The 20,359-nt window shown below is 42.6% G+C and overlaps 1 protein-coding gene across 2 annotated transcripts in view; it reads right to left on the minus strand.

Annotated features, from left to right (window-relative positions):
• Positions 1-20,359, minus strand: part of LOC101165294 (myocyte-specific enhancer factor 2A-like) — a 44,048-nt gene that overhangs the window by 13,153 nt on the left and 10,536 nt on the right. For both annotated transcript variants that reach the window (XM_020700728.2, XM_004067525.4), the window contains exons 3-4: positions 11,411-11,602; positions 5,046-5,249 (exon numbers count right to left, since the gene is read on the minus strand). In XM_020700728.2, the coding sequence (XP_020556387.1) occupies positions 5,046-5,249; positions 11,411-11,464 (258 nt within the window). In that variant the 5' untranslated portion in view covers positions 11,465-11,602. The remainder of the gene's footprint in view (positions 1-5,045; positions 5,250-11,410; positions 11,603-20,359) is intronic.

Raw genomic sequence — 20,359 nt, forward strand, 5'->3', positions numbered from 1 at the left:
TTTTTTAACATTTAAATTGCGATTAGAGGGGCGATATTAGTGATCAATATTACAATGACAGTATAACTTGCGATACATGAAGAAACAGCAAAACATCATTTCCATTTCACTGCAACAGTTTCATTTAAATAAAAGTCAACATAACTTAAGTTACACTCCAAATGACCCTCATCTACATAGGAGGCGGAGCATCTAAGATCAAAATTGATCAAACACATAAATGCATTTATTTGATTGGACAGATACTTCAAGCTACCATAAGATTGTTTTAGCACATTTATGGTCAACATTTATCGGAATTTTCACAAAGTTTATGTTGCACGGCTGGATATCGCGATATCGATAAATTTGCGATTTAGAGCGCAGGCCTAACTGAAATCGTCCTAAGCGGACTTTTTAATATGCGGTGTAATGCGTTGTCGTGGCAACGGCCACAGAGCCTGCAGCTCGCTCTGCTGCGGCTGGTGTGTGAGGAAAGTTGGTGGTTTATGTGCTAAACTTAAGCATCATTCCCTTCTTCTTGCTCATTTTTTGTCCATATGATGAAGCTAAAGTTTGTTTCAAAGAAGACAAAGTCTGCCGGTAGTTTCCTAGATCGCTTTGATTGAAGAAATATCCACCGTTAACTGATCTTTACATGTGTTTTAACTATTTCTGTCACTCAAACATGAACTTGCAAATGTAAATATTGTATATAAGTGTTGGATGCAAATCACATTTTGACTGTAATGAAATGGCTTATATACCTTATATCATAGTATAAGTGGATTTGGAAAAAATGATAATTTATCAACATGTAACTTTTTGTGTTGAATTGTGTAGAGACCACTCTATTTTAACCCTCACACTCTTACTAAACTTTCTATTATTAGTCATTATTATTGTCAATTATTTTTGTGTTTTTGTTGAGGCAAACCCTCAACTTGCCCAGGAACAACATTTGAAAATGAGAAGGAGCTGCATTTCCAGAAGAAATTGCTGGGATGAATGCTAGATAGCTGAATGAAAATGAAACTTAAAGGGTAATAATTGGCAAAAATAAATAAATGATCAAAGTTATAAATAAAGTGAAAACGGCACATTAACAAAAAATATATTTTTGTGAAAAATGCAAACGCTGGGTATCAAACCAGCGAGCCTCTGCACCAAGGATCCCCCATGTATTTCAATGGAGGCAGAAATCCTGGAAATCCTGGAATATCTTGAAAAGTTCTAGGATTTGAAGGACCAAAAGTCACAGCTGGAAAAAGCTGAAAGAGCTGAACATTTGAATACTTGAATGGTTAAAAAAGCCAAAAAATTGTAGAAACGGCAAAAAAAGGCAGAAAATACTATAATAAAGAAAGAAAAACAGGAAAACAATGAGTTGAATACTTTATAGCATACAACCAATTAGCAGCCAACACAAATTACCAGAAATGTTCCTTAATGTACCCTGTTGATATAAATACCACAATAAAAAAATGAATAACACAATTATTTAAAAACGTGTATTCCCTCTTTATTAATTAAATAGGTAAGCAAGACAGAAAGAAAGAAAGACAGGGAACTCTTTCAAAATAAAGTGGACATTGCCGTTGATGGTAAATTGGGATCCTGTTGTGTCATAAAGACATCCGAAGGACGGACATCTGTTCTAGTGTCTGACCGTTGGGATCAACTGTGAAACAACGTCGATGTTCCAAATGTCTGTTGTTCCAGCTACCGACTGGCGTTTAGGCCAGCGCAATGATTGGATCACTTTTTAATGGACACCCTGCAGCCAATCAGAGTCGAGTATTCACTTGGACCACGGTATAATTTAGTATAAAAACACAGGATTGTGGGATTTTGTGTGAACTGGGATTTGTGATAAAGCCAGGTTTAAGGCCTGTTCACACCGGGACGAATTTCGCCGGCGATTTTCGCCGACGTTTAACGCCTCGTGACTAAACAAAGGGCACCAATGAGAGTGTGCACACCGACGCGAAAAAACGCCAGGCGTTAAAGCGTCAAAAAAAAAAAACGCCTCGGGTTCGTTTTTTTTTTTCGACGCGTCGCGTCGAAATCTACTCGACCAATGAGAATGGCGCTTTTGCTCACGTGTCTGGAGCTTCTGAAGTTACAGTAAAACACAACTTGGGGGCGCTCAAACACAAAACTGCCTTGCTGAGCACACATACCAGCGAAGAAGATAGACGCCAATTAGCGTCTACACACAGCCCTGAAGCAATAATGACGGACATTCTAAAATATCCCCGAACCAAGCACCAGTTGGAGCTACTGGTGCTTGAAATATTCATGTTTTCTTTGTTTGATTCTGACAAGCGTGTAAATACTTGCTCTCTTCTTCTGAGTGAAAAGCGACTTTCAGAAGCGTAAAGTTGCGCAGCGCCACCTTGTGTACAGGAGTATTTCTGTTTTACATTAAGCGCCATCTAATGTCAGGGAATGAAATTGCATGTTCACTCCACTCATCGTCAGCGAAAATCGCCTGGGTGTGAACACAAAAAACGTGGCGAAAAACGCTGGCGAATAACGCCTGGCGAATATTCGTCCCGGTGTGTACGGGCCTTTAAGCGTTTGCTTTGCGGAAATGGAGAACAGATGCCCAACCAGTAACACAAAAGCAGCAACGGCCTCCAAACATCTGACTGGCCGGCTGAGATCGCTGCTCCTGACCTGCGTGCTCTGTTGGTGCTGTTACCCAACTCGGCGGGGCAAAAGCTTTTCTCGGTGTTACGACAGAAGTCATCGGTGTCAGCAGGACGCGCTGAGCGGTCTGCTTTTTTGGAGCCGTTTTAGATGGCGAGGTGTCGTTTGTTTCAGGTTAGAGCAACGGTTCAGACGAGAGCGGCTTTGGCTGCTTTAGGTGGTACAGAGAAAAGCATCGTTGCAAATTATAATGTTTTTATGAAAATGGTGTCTCATCCAGGAAGTCAAAAAAGAAAAAGAAGAAGATGGAAAGAGGGGGACGCCTCACTGGACCAAAAGCTTCAGGAAATGAAAAAAGTGAAAGTTCAAGTAGAAAACCAACACAAAGACTCGTCTCACATTGAACCAAATATTCTGGATTATCATCCAAACTTTCAGCCAAACATTCTGTGGACTCATGAGACAAAAGATGAATTTTTTCAGAAGATGTACAAGTCAAACTAAAACTGCATTTCAAAAAGAGAAAAGCAGTCAAACACGGTAGTGGTAGGCTGATGGTTTGGGCATAGTTTTCATAATAAATGAATAATTTAAACCAACCAACCAGGTTGCCTGTACCTCCGCCACACATAGCGCTTTGCATTCAGGCCAAAATGTTCAATTTCGGTCTCATCTGACCGGAGCACCTTCTTCCACGTTTGCCGGGTCACTCACATGGCTTATGGCACACTGCAAACAATGGCTTTCTTCTTGCCACTCCTCTGTAAAGTCGAGATTTGTGCAGTGCATGACTGATTGTTGTCCTCTGGACAGATTCCCTCACCTGAGTCACCACGGGCCTCTTGGCTGCATCTCTGACCGGTGCTCTACTTAGTTTAGGTGGACGGCCGTGTCTAGGAAGGTTTGCAGTCGTGCCATACTCTTTGCATTTGCGGATGATGGACTGAACAGTAGTTCATGAGATGTTCGAAGCTCCACGACTTTAGCCCTGACCTGGTCTGGTGTGTTTCTTGGACTCCATGATGCTGTTTTCTCCCCACTTTTCTCTTGACAAACCACAGAGACCGTCACAAAACAGCTTCATTTGTACCGAGGTGAAATGACACACAAGTGGACTCTATGTAGCCACTAAATTCAACATTTGATCAGTCATCAATCATCAGGCAACTTCTGAAGTCAATTGGATGCAGTCAGAGAAAAGAGGGCTGATAAAAAAAATAACAAACAACTCTAGCATAATTTTCTTTCTACTTCCCCAATTGTGTCCCACTTTGTGTCGGCCTTTCACAAATAATTCCAATAAACTATATTTATGTTTGTGGTCATGATGTGAGTAACCGTGGAGAAGATCAAACTGTAAATTAAACAACCTGCTGATGATTTCACGTTTGTCTAAATTTGACAAATATAGTTATTTGGTTTATATCGGGATATTTAGCTCCAACAGTAATATGATCAATCAACAACAACACAAAAGGTGAGATGCCTCCTGAAGTGTCTGTTGGAGCCGGGGCTTTGGCTCCACAAACATATTCAAACCGAGCGCTCTCATGTTGCCGGCGGACAGACCAACATGCAAACAGGGTGCATGGCAGCCGTCCGGTCTGCCCTCCTCCCGTCTGTGGACATAAACAAATGAAGCCTGCATGATGGCAGCGCTGACACAGGTGTCTGCTTGTGGTTTCTGGAGGCAGACTCTTTAGCGGCGACGCAGGCTTTTTAATGACACTCATCTAACAGCCTGAACCTCAGCTATTCAGTTTGGCAGTTGTAGCTGATGTTTTTCCTTTTTTTGTGTGAGGGTAAAGATTTGTTTGGGAATGCTGAAGATCTGACATCCAGCAGAAGAAGTTAGTCATAGCAGTGGTCCCGTGGACCGCTTTAATGTCAGATAATACGTTTATTACACCCTCTGTACAGTATCTGCAACTACTTTAAACATTATTTACACACTAGAGTTCATGTAGGAAGCATAAAAATGTGAATTTTCTCTTAACCCATTACCGTCAAAGTGGAAGAACAAAAAAAAAGGGGCCAACTTAAGGAGGGATGGTAAAAAAAAAACATTATTCTGCATTATTATTCTTTGTCTGTGGGTGCAACGGTCACAGTAAATCCATACTTGGAGTAAAGACTGCTGGTTTTTATTTTGAAGTCTTCTTCTGTTTCCAAATTTAGGTTTTTTGTTTGGTTAGTTTTGTTAGTGTGGGGGTTTCAGTCTAGCGGTCAGTGTAGTTCACATCTTTACGCTGCATGAAGAGACACCACTTCTGCTTTCTAGGAAATCACCATAGTTAAAACAAGCTCCTTACTTCCTTCCCCGTGACACACAAATGACTTCCGCCGACAGGAATGCGGGTTTCGGTGATGTTTTCCACGTCAAAGCCGGCGCAGCCGCCTCGCGGTCTCACCTCTACGATGTCAGAGTTGGTCCGGCTCTCGTGCGGCTCGTTGTACTCGGTGTACTTCAGCAGCACCTTGTCCATGTCCGTACTGGCGTACTGGAACAGCTTGTTGGAGCCGTTGAAGATGATGAGAGCGATTTCACAGTCGCACAGCACGCTCAGCTCGTACGCCTTCTTCATCAGGCCGAACTTCCTCTTCATGAAGGTCACCTGCAAAAAGCAAAGAAAAATGTTTGACCACCTGCTAAACCTTTTTTATTTTTTCACCAGAATGAATTCTATAAAGCAAATGATACCGGAGACTGTTTTGGTTGATCTTGAACCCTTTTACCAATGAAGTGTTAAATATGAACACCCTAACACATCAGGACTGGGACTACACCTCCACAACCATCCAGTCTAAACCACTGGACTAAATACAAGTTTGAACACCATCAAAGCTCCAAAGTCCCAACAAATGGAAGGGTGGGGGATTTGGGCTTTAAGTCTATACCAAGATTCAACTTCAAGACAACGTCAACATCTTTCAGAAAATCTTTTTTGTCCTGTTTAAGCCAAATCGATTCACATCTTTAAAGTGTATTGGGGTCGGGGATTTAGACTGGATCTAGCAGTTTTGGATTAGAGTTCAGGTGTAGGCCCAGTGCTGATTTGTTAGGGTGTTCATATTTTTTAACAGTTCATCTGTAAAAGGGTTCAAGATCAACCAAAAGCACAGGAGTTTACATTTAAATGTAAGACTGATCTTGTTATGTATTTTCCGAGCGTTGACAACTATTGATGATGTCATCTATGCTTAGTGTTGTCTGAACTTGAAGACACTACTTTCCCATAACTTTCCGCCTGGGGGGGAGAATTCGTATTCGGCCAAAGCCTTCTTTTATTGAAACGTTTCAGCCATCCAAGTCGCTTCTGCTGTAGGAGATTTGACCTTTGCTGTGAGAGTTAGAGAAAGGAGACCCCAAATAGGAAGAGAACAGGTTTATTCTGATAAAAGTGGCAATGAATAGAAGTTGGGTGGGAAGGAACGGGTCAGGAAAATCCTCACTAAAGGGGCAGAGTTGACTGGATCCTGAGGCTGGTCACAGCTTTCAGGAAGAACTGGAAGGGAAGGAAGTCCTTCAGGAAGAGACTTGGCGGGATCAGGATCAGGATCAGAATGGTAAGCAGGGTCAAATAAAAGGGAGGTTTAACAGGTCTCAACAGCTGCGTTTCCATTGACTGTGAAATTGCGCACATTGCATGTCCGATAACAAATTAGACTAAAAGAAACTCATCAATTTAGAAAAAACTTTATCGAAAACGTTTTCGCACTTGGAGGAGGAGGAGAAACGAGTCAGCAACCAACAACCAGACATCATTGGCGAACTTGGGCGCTGAATGGCGGGCGCCACCAGAGGTCCCACAGCGTCACACAGCTCATCAAAAGTTGGGCGTGTCATGTGGAAATGTTGGATCCACAGCTCCTGTGAAAATCACCAAACGGCATTTCCCAAAATGGTTTCATCCGCTCCCCGCTCCACGGCCTGAAGAAGACGCCGACGTGTCCTTTGACGGATGATGATGGGCGCCAAGGCAGAAATCTGAATGCATATCTGCTGTGAATCTAAGTTTTGTTCGATCAAGTTTTGCTTGTCTGTGTCTCGGAAATGCAGCTTTTGATATAGTTGATTGCAGAGAGGGCAGAGCAGTGATAGAGGAGGGAATGACCACTGATTTATGTTGAGCTGAAATATGTGAAAACACCTTTTCACAACCAAACAGGACTCATTTTAGACCATAAAATACAGAATTTTATCAGAAATAAAACTTAGAAATAAAGTGCAATCCGTTCAGTCGCTTGACAGTTTTTCAAAGCAACATGAAGAATCAGCGGCTTTTTGACTTTTATTGAAGGTCAAATATTCCTCTGACATTTTGAGAATAAACTTGTGTGTGACATTATCATTTATTTTTGTCTGACTTGAAATTCTCTCACGGCTCTATAGTATCTGATGAACAGGGAGGGGGACCTGTGATGTGAGTAACGTCTCCTTCCTCCCTCAAGCATTACAAGTTCAAGACGTTCAGCTTTTAAGTATTCAGGGAGGGCGATTTGTAGGAATCAAACAATGCCCATGGCGTGTGCGGTCACTCCACCACAGCATTACACAGATCTCAGTCATTCCTGACGCCGGCATGTTCCTGTAAAACTTCCATGGACTCTGTGGAAGCGTCCGCCCACACACCGCCGATCACACGCTCTCAAACTCCCCGCAGTGAATCATCTGCATCCTCCTGTTCTGCAGAATCGGTCCAGAGTTTGCCTTCGGCGCGTCAGGTGTTCAGGATTTCACGGGTTTTGCAGGATTCCCTGCAGCAGCTCTCTTGTTCAGGGAGCAGTTTGGCTGAAGCAGCTGCTCGATCCAGCCAGCACGATAAGCATAAAGTCATAATAGAAGTTAATTAGACGCAACGGCAGAGTAAAAATAAAAACAATTGACAAATTGCACAGGCGCTGAGATCAGAAACTGCAGCTGGATTTCAAAATTCATCGTCATCTTCATCATCATCCTCATCATTTCTTTATGTATGAAGCACCTTCCATCACATGTCAAGAAGGACCAAAGTGCTGCACACATGGAGAAAAAAATAAAAACAAACTAAAACAAAGATTAAGAGCAGCATAATATTACGGCTAGGCTGATGCTAAAGCGCCGAAATGGAGGAACAATCCATTTTTAAAACTCTCTGACTGATTTCTTTGTATAGGGGCCAACAGCCAGGATTTTGCACTAACTTTAGTAAAAAACAATAAAGCAATAAAAAGTTGAGCGACAGACAGACACAATTTAAACTTATTTGACTGTATTAACCTCAGAGATTCCTGACATTTGTCAAAGCTGTTGATTTTGATCAGTAAATAAAACATAAACACAGAACGACTAGATCATCAGAAGTCATGTTTTAATGATAAAAATGACGAGGCTACTCATAAAAATGCATAATGAGAAGATTCAAAGCCAACGCTTGTTTTTTTATATAGATGTTCTTTTAATAAAAAAAGTCTGTTTTTTTCAGTGTTTTAACCTAAATACTATTGTAAAAGAGTCCCCAGTGCTCTTTTATATATAATTATTTTAGGCTTAATTAAAACTGTGTGGAGTTTGCATGTTCTCCCCGTGCATGCGTGGTTTCTCTCCGGGGTCTCCGGCTTCCTCTCACCATCCAAAAACATACTTCATAGGTTAATTGGCAACTGTAAATTGACCATAGGTGTGAGTGCGGGAGTGAATGGGTGTGTGAGTGAGGACATTCTACCCTGCAACAAACTGGCGACTTGTTCAGGGTGTCCCCTGCCTTCGCCCACAAGTGGCCGGGATAGGCTCCGGCAGCCCCGTGACCCCGAAAGGGATAAAATGGTTAAGAAAATGAATGAATGAATAAAAAGAAAAGAAAAAAAAGTTGTTTTCTAGGACAACAGCTGTGTTAAAACCACCCTAACCCTTAACTACTAAAAAACTATCTAGTGCCCTGGATTTTAAAAGCAATTCAGACACCATGCTCGCTACTTTTTCTTTTTTTTTTTTTTTTTAAACGGCGAATATGACGTCGTCGATTTCACAAAGTGAAAATCTACTTGATGTGAGCGTTTTGCAACGACCATTTTTGAATCCACTGAGTTCTGAAGATGAAAACGTTGATGGCTCATTTAAACTCTACATCTAAATACAAATTGTTCCGCAAACGCAATGCATTGTGGTCTATATTCGCCAATCTAGTGAGCATAGATGCATACGGGTTTTTCGCAGAGGAAATTTCTCTGTTTTGGAATTGTAGATTTGGACAGCACTAAAAAATGGGAAACGCACTATATAGTGAGTACTGAAGGAATTTGGACACAGCCATAGTTTTTGCAGAGCGGCAGCAGCTCATTAATTATTCTCCTCTGACTTTTAGGTAGGAATGTTGGCATAGAGCAACCACGCTCCCCCTTTCCCGTCACCCATAACTGAGAGCTCTCCAGCTAGCTTACAGCCCCTCACACCCCCCCAACCTATCATTACCGTTGCAACAAAAATGGTGAGCAATATTGGAGCTTTCCAGCCGTATAGTTTAGATCAGCTCAGATGAGGAAAACAAAGACGTACACGGATCTATACGTGGATCAGAATCAGAAATGAGCGGAGCTGGGAGCTCCAGGCCCGTCCAGCGGATTTTCTGCGTCACATCTTTTTCCTTATTTTTTCGCCTGCCCCTGATTCACAACGATTTGAACTAATAAACCCTCTCAGAAATGCATCTTCAGGCTCACTTTTCTTGATAAATGTCCTCCATCATCAGGAAAATGCCATAAGAGGATAATAAAAACATCATTTTCATCAGAGTGGGTCGTGCTGACCGGAGCTTCAGGAGCACCATTTGTTTCTGTAAATCCACCTTTTCTGTTCCCTGCTTTGCAATCGCTTCTCTGCTCTTTTGTATATTTTGCAGAATCATTTTAAAAAAAATAAAAAGAAACAGCTAAAAAACAGTCAGTGAGTTTGACAGATGAAACAAAACCACAAACCAACTTCCAAAAATAGAGTCTGTGACTCTATAAATACCACACCGGACAGCTGAAGCAGTGTCTATCTGAACCAAACATCAAATACAAACACTTTCCCAGATATTTTTGCTTTCCAGCCACATCCCTAGTTCCAGAGCGTGCGCCTTTCCTTCCAGACAGGCTGGTATTTGTCGTGCTGTTGGGGGGGGGGGGGGGGGGGGGGGGGTATATTTAGAGGAGACACAGACAGCGCGGGATTCCAGCGGGCAGCAGTGTGGCTGAACGAGGAGAGAAGGCCACTGTGTGTCCCCAACGCTGACCCACCCTGCTAATCACAGGGTGCTGTCCGAGCCCAGCCAAGCCCAAATTACTGCCTGTGCAGCGGTTCTGCTCGGTCAACTCTGAACGGCCAAACAGGCCGGGAGAAGCCGTCTGCAGAGACCCGCTCCAGAGGCAACGGAACCGGCATGTTCTGCTGGGCTCTTCGGCAGAACTTCAGCGGACTTCTGCAGAGCTGTAATAAACCTCCAGACGTGTCCAGCAGGACAGCAGCCGCTCTGTGAAAGTGCTACATGCTGAGGGAGGCTCAGCCCCAGAACCAGCGGTCCACAAACACCAAAACCCGCAAGATGAGTCCTACAGCCACGGCCCAAAACCAGCAAGTCGGCAGCGCTTTGAGCGTCTGGAAAAGCGCGGATAAATCTAATCCATTATTATTATTATTAAAATGATTTGTTTATCCCTTGTGCCATCTTGTGGGGTCCAGATGACCCCACCCTTACATTGACGTGTTATTCCTACCATGACAAAGGTGAAGAGGATTTCGTGTAATCCATGGACACCAGTGTTTCGAAGAAATCACCATCTAGTTTTATAAAACACCAACCACAAAGACAAGATTTTCCTCACAAAATATACAAGATAACCGGCAGATTATCAGTGGGTTAGAAGGACTTCTGTAAACACATTACCGTATTTTCACGACCATAAGGCGCACTTAAAAGTCAAATTTTCTCCAAACTGTAGGGGGCGCCCTATGAGGCGGTGCGCCTAATGTGTAGTTGTGGGACTTGGGCAGAGGAGTAGTAGAAGACGGCATGAGAACCAACTCTGCTTTTTTCCACAGTGAGTGTGTATGTGTGTGCGCTCAGTTCCCGTGTGTCGCGCTCCCCTGTTTGCCAAATGAGGGGGTAGACACTCCGCTAAGTGAGTGTGTGAGCCCACATTTAGTTTGTGTTACTCAGTTAGGGAGAACACTAATTTAAAAAAAAGGTTTCCCTCCAAAAAAAACAGAGACTGGTTCTTTGCACTAGCATGCATGTTTTACAGATATGTTGCGTTAACGTGCCCGCGCCTTAACCACCGCCGCAACCGTTGTATGTGTCAAATACTGAAAAATGACCAATAACTGAGACCGCGCCCTTTAACCCGGTGCGCCCTCTGGTCGTGGAAATACGGTATATATGATAACTCATGATTTATTTTCTTATTACACGTGCGGAGTAGTTGTATTTTCAAAGAAAAAGGTCATTTTATCTCAGTAAATTGGTATCTTAAGCTTAACCTGACCTATAATAACAAGAAATGTGACGAATATTATGGGTAGGACTCTGACTGAATGAGAAAAAAACTCACGATTTTCAAAAGAAGTTTCAATTTGATCATCAAAATTCCTGCAATTCAGGAACTTGTGTGACTAAGGAGTCGACAAAAATTCTGGAAACTTCCTGGAGAAATCTTCTTTTGCTAAACCAACCGTCGAAACCCAGCGAGACGCAACACGAGTCTAAAACAATGGAGTCTCAAAGGTGAAGACGAGGCGCTCGGAGGAGGAGACACTGACCTGTCGGTTCCTCTCGTCTACAATCCGCGTGATCTGAATCTTCTTCCTCCCCATCGCCACAGACACGCTTCTCTAACAGCTGATGAAGGAGTTGGAGTGGATTCAAGGCAGCAAAAGAGCTGAAGAGACGATCCTTAACACATCTCCCCGCTATCAGCCGCTGCTCCTCTGGCATCAGCTCGCCATGGCGCCCTGAAACGAAGAGAAACCAAATCCCTCCGTGATTATTTAACACATACATCAGCATCGACACAGAAATCACTGCCTGATGTATTCAAATACAGAGAAAACTGAGAAAAACGTCACAGTGTTTTCCCAGAAATCGTCAAATAAAACGTTTTCTTTCAAAAGCTGGAAGGTATCCGATCACTGACATCAACTGCTTGTGTTTGTAGGCCCATTAAAAAGATTTTAGTAACAATATGGAATAATCTGAACTCAATTCTGTCCTCTTTCACTGACGTGAGTCTGCCAACGTGAAGAAATTGTCCGTCAAACGACAGATTTGAACAGAAACCTGCAAACTGGCCGAAACCATCTGATCGTCTGGCGTCTGCTAAGGTCTCCTGTCAGCGATTCAGGGTCACAGATGTTTCTTTCAAGGCAAACCAGAGATCAAAAACTGAACTTGACCTATTTCTCCTGAAGGCCCCCACATTCCAGCTTGACCCAACTACAAAAAGCTTTAGGGTTCTGACAGTTTCAGAAAGACAACGTAAACTAAAGAAAAGTCTGACCAGTAGAGTTACATCAGAGCAGGAGCCAGTGCAATCCGGAGTTCCTCCTCGTCTGCAGAAGTGCCCACCTGCCCCGCTGCCTCCTCACTGCTTCTGCCCCCCCCTGAGCTCCTTAGCACGATCCTAATCTGGTCTGACCTGGGAGGAGGCAGCGGGTGAGACGGAGCCTGAGTTTATCCCAACCCTCTCTGGATTATTTCCAGCATTTCTCCCCATCAAATGAACATTATTGGCCCCTTCTGCTGATTTACAGGAATTCTATCTTCTTTAAAGCGTAATACAGTTGAGAGACTGTCGCATCAATAAAATTGAATGGGAGAAAAATAAAATCCTCTTTTGATTTCAAATGCATCTAAAGCCCTTCTGCTTTCACCCCGAGGCTCTCCTTAGCTTGTTAAGATCTTGTTCCATTCAAGCGATTATTTAAAAGCCGAGATTTCCTATCATCCATTTTGCCCTGCATGTATAATTAATTCCTGCTTTGCCGTCTTCTGAGCAGGTCTCAGAGGAAAATGTCAGGTCAGGTCAGACCTTCCTCCGTCGTGGAGAGAGACTTCTGACATGTGGGATTTGGAGTCACAGCGGCTGGTACGTTCAGCACTGTGGATGATTTGATGGCAAGGCTAAATATTTTAAGGGAGGGGAGGTAAAAAAAAACAAAAAAAAAAACTTTCTACCCCTCTGTGATCAAAAACCCAGGCTGTCTAGTGGTTGCCTAGGGGATGACAGAGGCTGGTGGTTGCCTAGGGGATGACAGAGGCTGGTTTGGGTGTTTCTTTAACGTCTCGTTTTTCCGATGATCGAAGAAGTACATTGGGAAGTTAAGCTTTATATTAATAATTAAGCCGTATTCAAATCATTGGGAATCAGGAGCAGACAAAAAATGCAGTCTGAAAAAGATCGTAGAAACTAGCCACCCCCCCCCCCCCCCCGCCCTCTGCCCCATTCTGATGCATCTTTGCAGACAAATAGATCCATAAACGTCTTTGTTTCCCTCTTTCTGAGCGTTTATCTGGCTCCAAACTGTACGGCGTGATAGCTAATTCTAATGAACTCCTGCTACTATGCAGAAACTATGCCCTAAAAAAATCACACAGCTTTTGGACAAAAAACGTCATGATCACGATAAAAAGACCACTAGGAACGGTCTGACAACAGATCAAAAGATGATCTAGGCGGGACTGTAAGAAAAGTGGGCATTAAGGGCAATAACAGCAAGGTTTGTGTCGATGTCAGAGGCAGTTAAACCAATGGACATGTGGGCGGCCCCAAAGGGGGGCTGGGGGAGTCCAGTGTTTCGGTCAGGACCGCCTCTGGTCGATATCGATGCAGGAACGGAACAAAACTAACAAGATTTAGCATCAACTGATAGATTAAAAACAATGTTTAAACAGAATTAAAATACTCTACAAACTGTGATGGACTTCTTTAGAAATATTCATGGCATTTGAATAATTTGGGGGCAATTTTTAACAGTTTTTTTTATTTTGCAGAAAAGTTAAAAATGTTAAAACAATTGCAGCATACTGTGATTACTGACCAATTCTACTCTACCTCTGGTAAAATGCTATTGAATTTAGTAAATTTAACTTTTTTTTTTTTAAATGGTAACAAAATCAAAAAATTTAGTTTCTGACTTATTGTAGTTCGGTAAGCCTTTACTCCATGCATGAAACAGCAAAGAGTAAACTAAAATTTGCTTTTCCTGATGATGAACTTCCACACTAAAAAGGATACAAACAAACACATTTTGCATATTGCTCGCGATGCAAATCCTCCTGCATTTGTGCGAGATCTGTTTCGTCATTTCAACATGCAAAACTGACGGCATGCAAAATCCCTGGCCGAGCTTTTGCACCGTTCAGAATTAATAAACAAACAAAAGAAGTGCTGCACATTTGCAATCGTTTATCCTGAAAAGTCAAATCAATTATTGGTTTTTGTTTTAGTACAGCAGCATGAAGGAGCCGTCACGAATCCAAAAGCACTTTTTTAGTCATCAAATAAAAAAAAGTTTACATTCATAACATGTATCTAGATCCTTTCAGTTTCACCATTTGAACTTTTCTAGATTTATTAAAACGACACGAAGCTTTGTGTATAAAAAGTAAATAGTAATGTATTTTTATTTGACCTTTAATCTTCATCAGGAGGCGTAAATACCCCCCACCTCCCCCCTCATCCATAAAAACCAATTCCTCTGGATTTCTGTGTGCATGCTGGCGGACTCCCATTTCCACGTCTGACTTGATGAAAGCGAAAGTTTTATCACTGTCAGTGATAAACACGGACCACTTTGTGTCTTCGTGTCGTTGGTGTAACCGCAAAACGAGGTTCATGAAAAAGCCGCTTTGACTTTGGCCGCCTTCGGACCGACTCAAGGAACTCAAACTTTACCTTTTATAAAAATAGAAATAAATGTCATTTTCTGTGAATAAAAAATGTTAATCTGCACGCTGGATGATGAACAACTATTTGTTGTGCTTTGGATCACACACAAAAATTATATGAAAAGTATTTTGATCATTTCAGCTGAAATCACCATAAACAAAAACATCTACCAACAAAATCCTTTATGCAGCCCATAGCGCTTGTTTTAAACTGTATGTAGCTGCAGTTATCCAGCTATTTGAATAATTTTATTACAAATTTCATTCATTCAATTTAATTTGAATGTGTTTTGCCATGTTGAAGGATGAATTTCTGTTTATTGAAAAGACAATTAAGTTTATCCATCCATCCATCCATCTAAAGCAGAGCTGGATTTGTCTTCAGGATGAAGAAAACTCTTTCAGCTTCTTCTGTCCAACTGCGAATGAATAAAACAGACGGACAATAACTCTGCCTTTTAACTCTGCCTTTTAAAATTCTGTAAATACAATCATGAAAAAACCTGTGACCCATAAAACCAGTGAAAACTTCCCAGAGACAAATATTTATAGGAAAACATCGACATATAGATAGACGATCTCTGTTGTCACCGATTGGATTTGCTCCGCCCTCCTCAACAACAGACCAAAAATGGCTGAAAGAGTAAAAAAAGTGAGAGTTTTGGGCCACCAAGATGTAAAATGTACATTTCTTTTCCATTTATCTAAGTAGGATCTGTACAGCCCAACATCCCTACTAGGTTGTCTCAACAAGCTTTACACCGTTTACACCGGTAATTGTACAAAAAACATTTTCAGTGCCTTTTATATGGAGAGAAATTAGACTCAGTCGGATTTGTGCGTGCGTAATTCTTGATTTGTGCGTAAATTAGGATTTGTGTATGCATATTCTTGCTTTGTGCGTAAATTAGGATTTGTGCGTAAATTTGGATTTGTGCGTGATTTGTTACTCACATAATACGTTTTGTGTATAAATTAAAAAATATAAAATGAAAAAAATACAAAATGCAATTTACGTATGCACAAATTAAGATTACAAAAGCTTGAAACTACTTACACACACACATCTTTAAAAAACACGCACGAATCCCTTCTTACGCACACACGAAGCCAAAGTTACGCACGGATCTACCGTGAGACTGTTTTCACGTCTCACAAATTCTTCCGTAAGTGCTGCGTTTAAATACCAGTGGAATGCTCGGTCATTAGAATTTTCCTATCAGCCTTCCCTTCTTCAGGGTCACAAGACCCTGAAGTTTATGCACAAATCCTAATTTACGCACGCACAAAGCAAGAATATGCATACACAAATCCTAATTTACGCACAAATCAAGAATTACGCACGCACAAATCCATCTGAGTCTAATTTCTCTCCATACTTTTAGCGTGGGAGTCAAAGGGAAATGTTTCCCACACCAGCCCCCGGTGGTCTTTAGAGGAACTACAATGTTTGATACTTCCTGATTTGTATCAGTTTAAGAAAAAAAAGTGAAGTGTTGGAATTTGCAAAAATGAACAAAATGTCACTTAACCCTTGTGCTATCTTGTGGGGTCCAGATGACCCCAACCTTACATTGACGTGTTCTCCCTACCATGACAAAGGTGGATAAAGGTGGAAAGATTTCATGTAACCCATGGACACCAGTGAAGATCACAAATCATTGATGAAAAAAGGTTCAGACCACTGTCTAGTGGGTCTAGATGACCCAACTCCCAACGTTAAAGTGCCTTGGATAGCACAAGGGTTAATCTCATTAAATTGATTATTGTCAATTGTGACTGGAGCTCCACATAAATTCATTCAGGGTCACGTTCATGGTTCTTGTGACCGTGAAGAACTCTTTACCCACAGCCCACATTTCTAACATTTTCACCTAAATGAAGCCAAACAGAGAACGCTCTCAGATGAGTATAATTCTGCTGCAATGACGTAAAATTACAAGAAAAGATTGCTGCACAGAATTGGACTCAGAAACTCATTTGAGGAAACGGAGAGTCATTCAGGAAACTCCCTCTTGGGTTTGCACTGTAAATTTCTGGCAGCAGTTGCAGCAAAGAGATAAAACCCTGAAGCTATTTTATCTATTTATTTATAAAAATGAAACTGTTTTTTCAGCGTTTTCTGTGATTGAACACATGCGTGAAACCAGACATGTTTCCGAAACACCGCAGAGATCAATTATATCTAAGAAACTATGCAAAAATAAATAAATAAAAACAGTTCACGTTAGGGGCAATAAAGCCACAAAAAAAAACATTCAAGCTCTTGATTTGTAATCATCAACAGATTCAAGGTTTGGAAATAAATGAAGCAGAATAAAGATCCAATAAAGGCCTGCTCGTGTTGATGAGTAACAGCTTTTTCCAGAATAAGAAGCACAAGTTGTGGTCAGAACAGCATCATAATACACATTTAAGACCACATATGTGATAACATTGGGTGAAACTTCAGAAACAAAGGGTGTGAGAAGCATCGACTGTAAATGAGAAGTGGACTGAGGGACCCCTCCCTCCTTGCGTTTCAAACAGGAATCACCTGCAAAATCCCATAGACTTCTATAGACAAATAAACAGCTGTTACTCAGTCATTCTATTGGTCAGAATAACCATTATTTCTCTGATACCTTTTTTTTAAACATGTTCTAGATAATCCACATTTTTTTCCACATCTTGCTGGCGCACGTTCAAGTGGTAGGGTGGTAGGGGCGTAGACTTCCACCAAACTCACTCCTGATTGGTGAGAGTGGTTGCCATAGAAATGAGGACCCAGATCGACTTGGTCCAATTACTGCTTATTTTGCGACTGAACTGACTCAATGTCATTGGAGCCAGAACTAAGTCATTTTCTATAGGTGACTTTCATTGACTGTAACCAAGAAGTGGACCGAGTGAGTGTGACATTATCCATTAAAAAAAAAAGTGTATTTCTGTCACTTCTGGCCACGCAATACGGATGCCGCCATGTTGAAGCTAGACGGCTATCATTAAGAAGCGATTGGTCCGAGCCGGTCTGGGCCGTCGTTTCTATGGCAACAACTCTCGCCAGTCAGGAGTGAGCTTATTGACAGTCCACTTACAAGTGGGAGAATCTGTCAATCAACGTTGTAATCTTGGACATGGGGGACAGCAGGCACCACCTACTTTTATCGAGGCATCTGATTGGCCATTTTATAACTGAAGTAACTACTGATAAAGAAAAAATATGAAAAAAATATTTTTAGCCATACAAAAAGTTTTTTTCTGATAAATGGACTGAGTAAGAGCTGTTTATTTCTCCAAGAAGTCTATGGGAATTTGACTTCTTAGAGACAGCAGGTACTTTCTGTTTGGAACGCCAAGAGGGAGGGGTCACTCCATCCAGTTTTGACATACGGTCAATGGCGAAAAGCCACAGATCTAATTTGTTGATGTGACCGGCGTGCCACCCAACCCTCCTCCCATCTATCTGCAGAGTGAGGGCAGCCTCTCCACTCTTGGCGCCTCCCGCTCCAAAAGCTGGTGAAGTCAGAAGGCCATCTGCATGCACGTCCCCTTTAACGCCGCACCGCCGACCCCAAAAAAACCCCAATTAAGAGGCCAACACTTAAAGTGCAAAAACAGCCAATTTTGAAAAACAGCTCGGACGTCGAGGACAATTCTTCTCAACCTCCCCCCGCTAAGAGTTTTTTCTTCATGGACAGAATGAACAATGGTAGAGTTGTTGAAGGTTAATCAGCCTGGCTCTTTACAGCACCAGGTCGTTATCAGTACAAAGCAGCCCAGAGTAATTGGCAACCCTTTCATCCCCCCCTCCCCTCCCTGCTCATTAAAGACCCCGGCTCCATCTCTAATTGGAGTGACCCCACCACGATCCCAGCGCCAGCCAGCCCAACAGCGAATCAATGAGGCCTCAAGCTGCTGCTGCCACCGTGCACGGACCACTGGCCCACCCGCCCCACCCATCAACCTCGGCCGAATAAAGACACCACTGTCTCCGGTGGGAGGGAGAGAACGATGTTTTGATCCCGTCGCCGCAGAAACGGCCATCCTGAAATTGATGATTTCCTGCAAGATGAAAGAGTTTCTGTCTCATTGCTGAAAACGTTCAAAGTGATGACAGACATTAACGCCCCATTTTTGAAGCTCTACCTTCCCTCTAGCTTCACTTTTTCCCCTTTCTGTCTGTTTCCCTCCCTTTGCTGCATCGTCCTCCCTCCTTCCAGCACTTTATTTGCATGGTATCCATCATCAGGGAAAGAGAAGCTTGTTTGCTGCCGGCGCAATTAGGCAGGATGATAGAAGATAGTTTTCCTCCCTTTGGCAAATCTGGACATTCTTTGAAGTTCCTGTAAATAGAGGTTTTGTGAAACTTCTTGGGGGAACATATGCATGGCAAACAGGCAGGCTGTGAGGTGGACCTGCTCCCCGAGGGAGGAGGAGAGCGATCGCGCTTGTTTACTAGTTGAAGTGTTAAATACTTCCCTGTTTATGCTGCCATCCTCCTCACATGCCAGCTCCTGAATCAGGACCTCCTTTGATGCATGGAGAGGCGATGGCGAGTTGTGTTCAACGCGGTGGAGCTACATAAAAGAAGCAGCAATTAAAGTGAAAATGGAGTTTTTTTAACATCTTATCGTGGCCTTTTTCTCATGATGGAGGACATTTATTAAGAAAATCAAGCTAAACATTGCATTTCTATTAACTATTAGCAAAACGGCTGGACAGGCCCAATATTTCTCGACATTTTTTTTGCACCCATTGTCTTAGCTTGAGGTTGTCTTCACTCTAAGGAGTGATGGTAATTGGGGGTGGACTTACTGGCGGCAACAGCTCCGCCCACAACTGAAGGTTCCAGCACACCGGTTTCATGAACGTTCATCCAGCCGGTGGTGTTTTTTTGCTGTTTACTAGCGCTCGTCCTCTTCCTACAGTGGGATGAGGCTTGATGTGGAAAGCCGAAGCAGTGCAAATACAGCTAATCTGACTCCAATCTTTGTCTTTCACGGCTCTATTCCCATATCCCACGACCTTGGTGTCATAGAATTCCAGTGGGGCCTAAGAAGTGCAGTTATTAACTTCTCCTTCATGGCCATCCTTACAACGGTTGGCACTTCTGTGTTTTAAAAGGGACGCTAGCGACACGTCACTCCCCTATCTCAGCCCCTCATTGGTCTCGGTTCAGCGATGTCGCGATTTAGCAGCCAAGACGTTCAACTGGTTAACCGTCCAGCATGCGATCAAAGAACGGCTTTGTACGTAGGGCCTGCGACCGGGCACGAAGCCAGCATTCTGAATGCGGACGCCCGAAATTCGGGTTGACGGGCGTTTACATAGACTTTTCCTTGAAAGTGAATGTAGCTTCTAATAAACTCCTGCCGCTCTGCAGAAGCTATGTCTACAACACAGTTTTGTTTTTATTTGTTAAACGGCATAATCCTAACTGAAAGACCATTGGGAACGCTTTGAACATAGATCATCAGAGTGGGACTTTAATTTGCATCTTCCTGATGTCGAGTCGCATTGAGAAACGAGAAGAACGTTGGCGTGAATCTGAAGACCCGACAGCCTGCGGTGCTCTAGTTCTCTGATTAAACCACAGAGCAGGGATTCAAGGAGAAGGGAAGTGATGCTGGTTTCTGCAGGCTCCTGAGGCAGGAACACGCTCTGTGATTAACGCATCACCCAGTCCGACAAGCGTCTAGGACCAGCGGTGGCCTTTGGCGTTTTGACCGAGACGACGACTTTCCTGCCTGAAAAGCAATAATTAAACTCCTTCATCCGCATGGAGCTTCTGCCACATCACGACACTTCCATGGAGACGCAGAGTTTCCCCGTTAACTGAG

Source organism: Oryzias latipes, chromosome 3, assembly GCF_002234675.1.
Source record: "Oryzias latipes chromosome 3, ASM223467v1".
Taxonomy (NCBI): Eukaryota; Metazoa; Chordata; class Actinopteri; order Beloniformes; family Adrianichthyidae; genus Oryzias; species Oryzias latipes.